Consider the following 12906-nt stretch of genomic DNA (forward strand, 5'->3'; position numbering starts at 1 on the left):
CTACCTACCTACCTACGTACCTACCTACCTACCTACCTACCTACCCATCTCACATAGTGACTATGGGTGGCAAATATAAAACAAAATATATACAGCAGAGTAAAAAGACAAGGATGTAGCCATCCAACATGCTCCACTCTATCATGACATCCCTGCGCTCATTACTGGAAGGCTAACTGGGTTTGGTCAGCTTCACCTCTGGGAGAATGTTGTTCATCAGGGCAGAGGTTACAGCAAGAAGATTTTCCTGCTAGAATTCTCCCAATGAAAGTCCCAGACTGACCGGACCCGTAACACGCCTCTTCTGCTGGACCTGATGGGATAGGTAGATGTCACTGGGGAGAGGTGGTCCCTCAAAAACTCTCCCATGCCACCTAGGTCTTTAAAAGTCATAACCAGCACCTTGAGTTGGATCTGGAAGCAGCTTGGTAACCAATGCAGCTTGGGAAGCAGAGGTGTAATGCATGCAGCTCTTGAAGCATGCGTAACTGCCCATGCCACTGCATTTTGCATCAGACGCGCCAGATCAAAAGCAGCTAATTTAGAGTGTGTTACAGCAGTCCATCTGGGAGGTGACCAGGGCATAGTGCCCAGGAGCATTATTATTCATTGTAATAATAGTTATTTGTGTGTTTCAAACATACACCTTTTCAAGAAGAGGGGGGGCTCTTTGAAAGAGGCTCAGTTAATATTTACCTGATGATCTTGCAGCAATAAAAGTGGATAGAAGATAATGCTTAGAGCTTTCGTAGGCCATTTCTTTCTGCAAGAGGACTGGGTCCATGCCCAGCATTGATACAAACAAGCCACATTGTCATGTCAGATTAAATCGCACAATGCCATCAATGCTGTGGCCTTGCTTGAGTGTTTACGCTTTGCTTCAAAGTGAGGAAGGAAATGAGGTTGTGAACTTGTTCCCTTTTTCCCCCTCCTGACCTTTCTCCTCGCTTGTGTTAGCAGGAGCCGGGAGTGCATCTTTGCTTCTTTGGCAGTAGACACAGCTACTGGTACCCTTCATTAATCAGTAGGGTGCATAAAGCCTGAAGTTCAGTAGAGAAGAGACCCCCAAGGTATATTATTTCCTGGCTCCTAGACTGTTTGCAGAAGGAATTTAAAGATCCGGTCTTAGGCTATAACACTCTTGCTGACTTCTGAAGGATCTCTGTCTTGTCTTATGAACTTACCTATTCAAGATCATCTTCGGCAGTTGATTCCTTCTTTTGCAGTGGCTTTCTAAGATTCAGAAACGGCATTGAGCCATGTTGCTCTATGAAGCCATGATGTGTTTAATTGTCAACCCCAATTGGTTAGATAATTTATATGATAACCAAAACTTTAAAGCTGGATAGTCAAATGCAGTAGTTGGGGCATCCGTAACACGTTAAATCAAAATCAAATGTGCAGTAGGAACCAGGCTAAGACAGTTATTTTAATTAACCACTCTAATTTGCAAAACTGAGAGGAAAGTTTTTTGTGATTCCTTTTTCTCCGATAATAGTTGTCCTCCATTGTCCATATTTACATGGTCTGTTGGAGTTTCCATCAAGAATTAGGAATGCCAACGAGTCAATCTTGCTTCTATTTGATTAGATTTATTAGATTATATTGTTGAGATATTTTCACATTTTCTCACTAATGCCCCCCCCCCCACTCTTCCTCATGTTTACCAAAGTATCTTTGAATTATACTGGCTTACCACACAATTTTTCCTGCACAATTTTTGATGGGGCCCAAACAAAGAGAGGATGTGTTCCATGTGACCCTCAAGCCTTCAGTTGTCCATTTCTATTTTAATCTCATAGTTGTGTCAGGAGTGAATTTAATCTTCCTATCAGTTTTGCTTGCCAACCACTTTTTTTCCTCTCCTTATCTTCTTTTGCCATGTTAATCTTTTCACAGGTCTCAAGTCTTTTCAAGGATGGTACAATTGGAAGTGACATCAATATCGTTGTTGTCAGCCTTCTTCTTTTGGAGCAAGAACCTGTAAGTTAGTTTTGGTCAGAATGTGTTTTACATAAAGCTAAGGGTTAGGCACTGAGGCTCACACACAAGCCCGTTATATAAGAAATTGCTCTGAAGAATTTATTTTCATGGTGATTCTCTTGAGTTTATGAACCATATGCAATAAACACAGTGATTGTCAAATTCATAACAGTAACCCAGAAACCTAGTTTCTAACAAAATTTTGTTTAGCCAGAATTATTACAAGGGAAAAAATTTGCAAGGGATAAAGTTATAGAATGGATCTGTAGATATTTTAGTTCTTCCTTTATCGGGAGTACACCAAAATGGGCCCTTCTTAATTCTCTTTCTAACACTACCTTGCTTTAAGAGGAAACTTGCCTCCCTATTTAGAAATGGAAGGGAATATCTATGTGTATTTCCTCTATGATATTTGCAAGTGTTCTTTCTTTTTCTGTGGCTTTTTAACAGCAGTCCATTGATTCTCGAGAGTATGTTCCCATGTGATGTTATCCCTCCTTTTCCTCATCTTCCTTTCCCCTTGGTTTCATTCCTCAAACTGAATCTGAAAAATGTGAGTGGGGTTGTATTATGCTAAGTATGATAGGCTAATAGTCTTCTTCAAAATCAAATCAATAAAGGGCTCCAGAAAGACGAAAGCACTGAAGCTGGGCCTCAGTTTAACACCCATGATGTCTGAGAGAGAGAGAGAGAGAGAGAGAAAAGAGAGAAATAGAGAGTTAGATAGATAGATAGATAGATAGATAGATAGATAGAGAAAGAGAGAGAGAGAGAGAGAAGAGAGAGAGAGAGTTAGAGAGATAGATAGAAAGAGAGAGAAAGAGAGAAGCGAGAGAGAGTTAAAGAGAGAAAGAGAGAGAAAGAAAGAGAGAGAAAGAAAGAGAGAAGAGAGAGAGTTAGAGAGATAGAAAGAGAGAGAAAGAGGAGAGTTAGTTAGATAGATAGATAGATAGATAGATAGATAGATAGATAGATAGATAGAGAAAGAGAGAGAGAGAGAGAGAAGAGAGAGAGTGAGAGTTAGATAGATAGAAAGAGAGAGAAGGAGAGAAGCGAGAGAGTTAGAGAGAGAAAGAGAGAGAGAAAGAGAGAGAGAAAGAGAGAGAGTTAGAGAGATAGAAAGAGATAGAAAGAGAAGAGAGAGTTAGATAGATAGAGAGAGAGAGAGAACTTGTTTGTGTGATGTTGTTCCTTATTTAAGTAAGATATCAAATATATATTTTTCTCTGCAGTGGTTGAAGACCATGTTTCATTTAGCTTTACTCAACAATTTGCCTTTAAAGGTTACATGGCTTTAAAAAAAAAGTTGCCCATGCTCTATTATCTAAGGGCTGCTACTGGTTTCTGCTCTATTGTCATAAAGTTTTTAAACTAATACTAAAAATACTAGACAGAAAAGATTTCTCATCAGAATGCTAAAATAGCAAGCCCCTTTTCTATCTAATTTAATAATAGAGAGATGCGTGTATATTCTGGCAGCATGCCTTGGTATTATATACATATAATTGAATTTGTCTATCATAATAGGTGACCGAGGTAGCAGTTGACAATTAATTTGGCAGCCTTTCAAGTATGGTTTTTGATAGATTAAAAAAATATGACAAGGTATAAGCTAAATATAAACAAATGAAAAGAGAAAATGTGATTGAATGACAGTACTCTCCAAAGCACCAGAGGGTAGTCCAAGAAATAATGGGTAGAAGCTTGTTAAATGGAAATCCAGCCTAGAAGTAAGGAAAAATTTCCTGACATTGAGATCAGTGGAACAGCATGCCTCCTGGATTTGTGGGTACTCCATCACTGGAGGTTTTCAAGAAGAGATTGGACAACAATTTCTCCAGCATGGTATAAACTCTTCTGCCTTCAGCAAGGGGTTGGACTAGAAGACCTCTGAGATCCCTTATGATTCTATGTTCGAAAAAGACGGCCTTCAGAATGCTGAATCCTAAATGGCATTGTTCTTAACAGTGAAAAGCACGTGCAAATGCGTGCTGTTCTCTGTCTACTTTTCATTGCCTCCCTAGAATTTCTCCTTTCGCTTGTTACTGGGGTTTAACTTTTGTGATCAACTGTAATTTTTCTATAGGGGGGACTAGTGATCAACCACCATGCAGACCAGTCACTGAACAGTTTTTGCCAATGGCAGTCAGCTTTGGTTGGAAAGAATGGGAAAAGGCACGATCATGCTATCTTGCTTACTGGATTTGATATTTGCTCCTGGAAGAACGAGCCTTGTGACACTTTAGGTAAGACAGAGAAAATATCTCATGGGAACATGGATGGCAAATGATCTATTGATGGAAGGGAATATTTGTAGCTCACGGTTCAACTGTGGGATCCTTAGTGCTCCCTGAGCTTGGTGGGCTTTCTGCAGACATTTTCACTACCGAACTAATACATTGATGATATTAGTTAGTTTGGTAATGAAACGTCTGCAGGAAAGCCACCAAGCTCAAAAAGCACCAAGGACCCCAAAATGATGTGTAGTTCTGCTTGAGCAAGGGGTTGGATTAGAAGACCTCCAGGGTCCCATCCTATCCTATCCTATCCTATCCTATCCTATCCTATCCTATCCTATCCTATCCTATCCTATCCTATCCTATCCCATCACATCACATCACATCCTAGCATTCTATTCTATTCCATTCCGTAATTCTATTCTATTCTATTCTATTCTATTCTATTCTATTCTATTCTATTCTATTCTATTCTATTCTACTCTACTCTACTCTACTCTACTCTACTCTACTCCACTCCACTCCACTCCACTCCACTCCACTCCACTCCACTCCACTCCATTCCATTCCCCATTGGCTTCCGAATTCATCAGCCAAAATCTTGTTTTACTGAACACTGAAATATAATTGGTAGATTAACAGGAGTTGCTGTTGCAGTTAGCCAATCAATACCAAACATGCAGATAGTTTGAAGAAGGAGAAATGTGGTTGGCTTAGTTGGTACTAAGGATTGTTATTCTGGATAACTTTCTGTCCGTCTATTCTGAACAGTCCTTTACATCTATGCTCCTATAGATAGTCCCAAGCTCATGTTCAAAACTATACATGATATTAATGTCAATATTTTTTATTAATTTTAATATTATTTTATTAATAATAATAATTAACTTTAATATTAAAGTTCATCTATTGTTTCAATATTTTAAATATTCTGAATATAGAGAAGAGAAGGGGTATTAGGCTCAAGACTACATGAGATGGGATTATATATATATATTTATATTTATAGTAGCATGAGGTAACATTAAACCTCTCTATGCATGTCTAATCAAAACCCCAAGGCAAACCAATAGGAAAATACAGATGATAAAAAAATCAAATTGATCTCCAACTTTTATTTTTTCCTTCGATATTAACAGTAGGATTTGGGGCAACATAAATGAGATCCCCAAAGAAGAATTATCTGGGCAAGAGAAACATCCCATTTTAATGGCCACTGTGCTTAGGAAGCTTCCCAGTGCTGTTGTTTTAGATTTTGGAAATATCGCTAGCCAATCATTCTTAATTCCTCCTGGCTGACTTTCAGAAAAGAATTGGCATCTCTTTTTGAAACCATTTTCCCAGCTGACCTAGACTGATGTTGAGTCAGCAGAGAAAATGAGCTTGTGTTAGTTTTGCAGGCCAGCTGTTGCAGACAAGATAAATTTATCTTGGATTGGCCCCATTATTTCCATGTCTGTCTGTTCCTTTTACGGGAGGAAACAAAATATGCCGTGAATGTTCAGCCTCTAAAACGTGGCCTTAATTTGCATAAAGTTATGCAGCAGAATGCAGTACTTTTTATAATCTCATTCTTTTCCTCCACTGTGCTTCCTATTTCTTATAATTTCCTGGCAGGCTTTGCTCCAATCAGTGGAATGTGCAGCAAATACCGCAGTTGCACCATCAATGAAGATACTGGCCTTGGTTTGGCGTTTACTATTGCCCATGAATCTGGACACAAGTAAGCAATTTCTCACGCATTTTTATCCCTACCAAATGTATCAAAAATAAATGCTTTTGATTCATTTTAATCTTGGTATCTTGACATGGTGCTCTAGGCTGTTAATGCTCAGTTTGATGTAAATTTTGGTATTGAAGATCTGGTCATAGGGTTTTATTGCCTCTTATAATGACATTATAAGAGAAAGCAATATCTTTAATCGCCAAAGAATACAGAGAAATGTAGTAACATCACCAAGGTTACAATTTTCTGCCCTTGATTGGGAGAGGATAGTTAAAACTCAAAATTGGTGTCTGAAAGCCTAGCATAATATTTAGGTAGGGGCTGCCCAAAAGAGGCACTTTGCCTCCAAATATTGATAGGACCTTGGGGGAGGCATCAACATCTGGAAAAATATGGACTTGGACATGTCTTCCCAATTTTAAAGAAAAGTCAGTTGGGACTTCTTTCTCACAAATGCAATGGTCTTTTCACTATGAATTTGATTCTCTAGCAGCATAGAGGATGCGTTTGATATGTGTTCTCTTAGTTTGCCAAGCATTTGATAAGAATAAAATTGTGAATTATAGACTTGATTATCAGATCTGGATTCGGTTTACAGCATACATGTTTATTGAGAGATTTGTTTTATTATTCAGAATATTGGAATATTTGTTTGACTGTTTTTCTAAAAGCCTTTCCTGAATAGACCCCGGCTATTTTTTAAAAAACAAAATATCTATTATCTTTGACGGCTGGAGTTGATGGAAATGTATTGAACAAAGATTAATCAATGATTATCTGAAGATGCTGGATGAAATCTTCCCACATTGGAAGGGGTTGCGTTGTAGTCCTTGCAGTCACGTGGCTATTTTGAATGCATTTTATTGCACATTTTTAGATTTTAATATCTATTGTTTTCCACTTAGTGTTTATGATAAGGACTAGCAAGGGACACATTCAAACAAGCGAAGGTTCTTCCTGCCTTTGCATTCCCATGGGTTCTGTAGCATCTAACGTTGACTTTGGTATCAAGATTAAACCCAAAGGTCCTTTTGTGAGGAGGCTCTACAGAAATGCCTCCCACTCAGAAACTCTCCTTTGTTGGTTGACAGCTCCATTCAGCTCATCCTTTTTTATCAACAGCCAAGCTTCACATGCAGCTAGGTGAATCCCCAATTCTGCATGAGCTGTTCCGAGCTATTCAGACCTGACTGTGTAAATACAGAGTGGAAGACTGGCTCTGACCTCCTGTTTGCATGAGTGGCCCTTTGACTGATTTCTCCTCATCTGAAAGGAAATGAGGAATTAAAAGACTAATCCTGACCCAGTGCTAATTTTTGCCAGGCGTTGTTTCGGTGGGTGGGTGGGTGGGAGGCGAACCATAAAAAACGAATGTCAGAATTCAGTCCTTGGACCTTTTGAATTGAGATGTGCGCTCTTTTGTGAGGGGGGGGTAGGGTAGGGAGAGGGGCAGAATTATGGAGGACAAACACTGGTTACAACTGGAGCATGTCCACAACTTTCTTCTCAGAATCATTTTTCCCCCTGTTTCAAAACTCTGCTTAATCAGCACTGATTGGTTAATCCTGTTGTGATATAATTCTACCCTTCTTTGCTCAGAGTAAGATTATGATAATAGCGATTGGTTGGTCCCTTCATGGGTCTGTGGATCAGATCACCAAGTAGATAAGTGACAAAAACAAACGGACAGGCCAAAACCGTGAGACACAATCACCAAAAAAGGTACAGGGTGAGAGAAAGCGAAGAGAGATGTTAATCCAGAGGTAAGGTCATTAAAAACAGGGATTATCCAGAGATTCAGCCATGTATTTCTCTATGTATCCAATTTGTACACCGTTAAAGGAATGACCTACTTAGCAATGAGGCTGGGACATTTTTATATGTGGTTTTTCTTTAACTCATATTCCTTTTTTATAGTTTGATTGAGTTCCAGTTTTTACACGCTTGTAGTACATAAAAAGAAAGGCTAGCAATTGAATGCCTAAGGACATAACTTGCCCTAACTAACAGAACTGGTGGAAATGTTGTTATCTCCTTAGTGATTCCTTGATTAGTCTGTTGTTTACTCCTTCATTGTTTATCTGGTGTTAATCCCTGGTTATATGGGTGTGAATTGCTGGACAGGAAGTGTTCTGGTCTTTTCATTTCCTTTTTAGATTTTTTGTTATCTATTTTGAATGTTATGTAAATGTTATTTATTTCTATGTGCCTATAGATGGCTCATTTGTCTGTACCAAGTTCCCAGGACTTCCCTAGCTTTTTTTAAATTTATTTAGTAGGATGCTCTCAGTTTCTCAGTTGATACTATTCTTAAATCTGTCCATATGTTGTGAAATTAAGAATTTGTCTTCTGACTGTTAGCTGATGTTCAGGGATGTGCTCTGCTAGTCTTCTGCTTGTTATAGTCTTTTTGTTATATGTTTTAGATGACTCCTGTTTTTTTCTTCTGGGGCTACTGGCTCTTTTGATTTGCTTAAGGGGTTAGTTGGTTTGTATGCTTTGGTGATGTGATTGTAATAGACTGTCAGTTGTTTTTGAAATGGTTTTGCTGTCTGGCAGTGTTAACATTTTCATAGCTTGTGTCAGTTGAGCTATAATGGATTGAATATTCAATGAGGTTGTATGGATATCCACCTTGTTAGAAGATGTCTGTGGAGATTCTCATGTCATCCAGGTCATGGTTGTCTCAAAGGTGTTTTTTCAAAAGTCAACTGGACTTGAGGACGAAGACATTTTGCTTTTCACCCAAGAAGCTTCATCAGTTCTGATTGGATGGGGGGGGGGGGGTTGGAAGGATTATATTTATTTGCAGTCATGCTTCTTTGCAGTCATAGTTCTTTGCAGATATTATATAGGTGGTCTGCTTCCTCTTTTTTGAGACATACGGTTAATGATTGCTTACATCTCACATCATTCAATTCTGCGTACAGAATGGTGCATTATTTTTCGTCCCCAACATTGAAGTATGCTGGCTTTAAAAGGAGAAGGGAATATGATGGACAGTGACTTGATCTTCTGGAGAAAAGCTAGAGAAACTTTTAAAAGATTTAAAAGCTTTCTCTAGCTTTTCTCCAGAAGATCAAGTCACTCTCCATAATATTCCCTTCTCCTTTTTTCCCTGGACTGAGGGAGAATCACTGCTCCAAAGCCATCCAGGGGGTGCCATTTTGACCTTAGAATATAATGTTATTATCCTTCAGTACCCTTATTAAAATTAATGAGAGTTACAGGAGACAGAGCTCCTCCCTATATATAGTAGACCGAGTTCAGTGAGAATAAAAAAGAATTATGCAATACATTTTTCATGATTTTGCATTAAAATCTTCTGTTTTGATGAGTGCACAGTAAATAACATTCTTTCTGAGATTTTTGTTCTCCTTTTCCTCCTCTTTCCTAACTTTCTCTTTCATATAATTGTTGATATCCGGACAGGAAGCATTTATGAAATGCCTTCCAAAAAAAAAAAAGTATCTTGGAAAGACTGAAGTTCATTCATTTGCCAATAACTGCTAGGAAATCCCCCCCATTGTCGTTTGTCCAAGCGTGCGCCTTTTCAGCTGAATAATATGGGAAATTGGCAGCCATGGACTTCAGTTGCCTAGAGGCAGACAGTCCTTTAGAAGGGCTGCCTAATGATCCTATTAGCAGTCAGACAGTAATTGTGGAGGGGAGAGAACGTTTGAAACAATTATAGGTAGGTTTTTTTTTCTTTAAATAGATCATGCAAGTTTTATCAGAGCATTTTTCTTTGGAAATTCAACCAATGAGGTTGAATCCAATTATGGAAGCTGGAGACTTAAAAATGGAAAAACTGGAAGGAGGCATCGGTAATATCCCAAAATTCTTTATCCAACTTGGGGGGGTGGATAACAGTGATGGAGATTCCTTCATTAAAATGATTGATTCTCTTAGAAAATGGCAGAAACTGTGGCTATATTTGTATGAACGAGGCCACCATCCCTTCTCTTAGATCGGTATTTCTCAACTGCAACAATTTTAAGACGGCTGGACTTCAACTCTTAGAATTCCCCAACCAGCATGAAAATTTGGAGAGTTGAAGCCCACATATCTTAAAATTGATGTAGTTGAGAAACACTAACTTTGGTAACACTACTCCATATGCAAACCATGAAGGATCAGTCATACAAGCTGTTGGCAGGGACACAATTTTATCACCACTTCCTCACTTTTATTTTCATTTCTGGTGGGTCAGTGTCACTGTGGACAGTCCTGGAAAAGATTCATTCTATTTCTTCCTGCTTCTTTTTCATGGGACCAAGGAAAAAAAGCATTCCTCCTTAGGGACTTCCCATTTAATCAACAATAGAGAAAATATTTAGCTCAGGACTGTACTGTGGGGTTGATAGTATTTTCTGAGCTTGGTGGTTTTCTTGCGGATGCTTCATTACCAAACTAGATAACATCAGCATGGATGATGTTACCTAGTTTGGTAATGAAATGTCTGCAAGAAAACCACCAAGCTCCGAGAGCACCAAGGGCCCCACAGATCCCTCTTTTAAGTCACTGAACTAAGTCTGGGAAGCAACAACCTATAGATGTAGCAACATTCAGAAGAAGGCAGATGATTTTAAAAAAATCAAAATCATTCATTTATTCCCCTCTTTCCAACTTTTCCATCTCTAAGACATTGAAAAGGCTGTTTGGGGGGAAAGGAGAAGATATAGAATAACACTAAAAGAATGTGAGTATTGCATTAACAACAGTAGGACTCTAATGCTCTATGAGCATAAGCCAATTGATCTCTGTCTCAAATACATTTTGCAGCAGTAAGGTCTTGCCCTGTTAATGGCTTCAGATGGCAAAAGATTAATGGGGCAAGCAAATCTTCTTTGAAAAGAAATGCTAAAGTCCAGATTCCATCACCGAGATGGCTGTTTTGTGTCAATAGTCACCACTGGCTCTGCAAAATAATATGGAGTATTTAAAGATAAATAAATGCTTAGTCATCTGCAAAGCATTTATTTAACTTCACACATCACTCCTCTTTCAACAAATTTGACTGTGGCTGGCACAACCCCAATATTTTTGAAACATCAAGGATGGTTGGATCGAACTTCAGTTTTTCCACTACCATTTCAAAGGCCTAATAGATCATTCTCATGTTTTAAGTCAGTAAGTTAGTTCACAAGACAGAATGTTGGTCTTAAATTATTGTGATCTTAGATCACCCAGTGTGTGTGTGTGTGTGTGTGTATGCACGTTTTTCTAGCCACTGATAAAAGGTGTCCCATGTTCTAAAATAAACTGAATCTTCTTTCTCTTTCCTTTTCAATGTCAATCTATCCATTTCTGCACAATCTAAATTTTTTTTAATTAACTCTTCCTCCGTTGGTAAATCTTCATTTTTCCAATGTTGAGCGAATACAGTTCTACAGTTAAAACATGTAAAATTAGATATATACACTCTTTCTCATAATTTCCTACAATTATGCCTAACAAAAATAGTTCTGGCTTAAAATCTTTATGTTTTTTTAGTAATTTTCTCTAACCATGTGTATAGTAAGTTTTTATTACAGATTGCTGTATCTAGTGAATGCTATCTTCTTCCAAGTTGCTACCATCCCTACAGTAGACTGCACCATTAAGTTTGAAGCTTCGTATGGTTGCATTTTTCTTCTGTTTTATTTTATGATAGCTGTTCTTAATTATTTCTTAGATCTGACTCTAGTTATCTTTTTATTAAACATATATACAAGTAGGTAGCAGTTCTACTATTAAATATTCTACTGTGTCTGGCCTTGGTGCTGTAATTAATCGATTTCTTTTCTTTTTTTTCCTGGCGTGCCCAGTTTTGGCATGATTCACGACGGAGAAGGAAACCCATGTCGAAAAGCTGAAGGTAACATCATGTCTCCCACTCTCATAGGCAACAATGGAGTGTTTTCATGGTCAGTGTGTAGCCGACAGTACCTTAACAAGTTTCTCAAGTAAGTCCAAGCTTAGAGAATTGCATTTTTTAAATCTGAAATCTGGGACCAGTTTTGTTTTGTTTTTTGGGAAGAGCAAAGGTTTAAGTGGTTGCTTCTCTTTTTCACAGCACTGCTCAGGCAGCGTGTCTGATAGATGAGCCCAAACAAGCTGGACAATACAAGTATCCAGATAAACTCCCAGGACAGATCTACGATGCCGACACACAATGCAAATGGCAATTTGGAGCAAAAGCAAAACTCTGCAACTTGAGTTTCGTGAAGGTACTTAATCGACGTGGGGATTTTTTTTTTTTAAAAAAATTGCAGTTTCCTGACACCGTTAGAACTTGCACCGCAGAAGAACAATGAGATCTTAGCAAGAGGTTTATGAATGAATGGAGGGGTTCCAAGCCGCTCCAGGGTCTTCACGGTTTCTAAATCTTAAAATGGCTTGCTTTGAAGGTATGGCTTTGGTTGGAAGTCAAGATGGTCGACGGTAGCTGCAGGAAAAGGATGGGGCTTACAGGAAGCAAATTGTAATTGTAGAGAATATACAATGTCTGTGTGTCCTTGTGTTGTGGAGGAAGATGAGGATTGGGGAATAGGAATGCCTCGGTTTCCCAATTCATTCATGGCACCTGTCAATCGTGGGAATGGAGCTCAGTTTTGAGGTTATGTAGATACAACTGGTAGGTCAAGAGGAAGATCCATTCAGTCCAACGTGACTCCTGGTCAGGGCATTTGGGCAGCTTTCTTCACAAAATTACAGATGTTTGGGTCAACTCTTGGTCTAGCCAACAACAGATTCTCAGGAAGCCTCTCCCCCAAGGGCTAATGAGTTTTGATCCTGTTTAGCTTCTGAGATCAGCCAAGGTCAGCTAGGTGCTGCCACCTGCTGAGCCATTTTGACAAGTTATAACCTTACAACCTATTAAAAACAGAAGAACAAAACAATAGAATATATAGTAAAATGCTTTACAATATATATTGCATGCATCCTACTGTTTCTCAAAGAATGGAACTCTTGGAA

General features: G+C 38.6%; 1 protein-coding gene across 1 annotated transcript in view; it reads left to right on the forward strand.

Moving 5' to 3' along the window:
* The window catches only part of ADAMTS18 (ADAM metallopeptidase with thrombospondin type 1 motif 18), a 78739-nt gene that overhangs the window by 30908 nt on the left and 34925 nt on the right, over positions 1–12906 (forward strand). The window contains exons 6-10 of the mRNA XM_015814757.1: positions 1900–1983; positions 4070–4229; positions 5838–5943; positions 11757–11894; positions 12005–12158. Coding sequence (XP_015670243.1) covers positions 1900–1983; positions 4070–4229; positions 5838–5943; positions 11757–11894; positions 12005–12158 — 642 coding nt within the window. The remainder of the gene's footprint in view (positions 1–1899; positions 1984–4069; positions 4230–5837; positions 5944–11756; positions 11895–12004; positions 12159–12906) is intronic.

The sequence above is a fragment of the Protobothrops mucrosquamatus genome, unplaced genomic scaffold, assembly GCF_001527695.2.
Source record: "Protobothrops mucrosquamatus isolate PMUCROS unplaced genomic scaffold, P.Mucros_1.0 scaffold281, whole genome shotgun sequence".
Lineage (NCBI taxonomy): Eukaryota > Metazoa > Chordata > Lepidosauria > Squamata > Viperidae > Protobothrops > Protobothrops mucrosquamatus.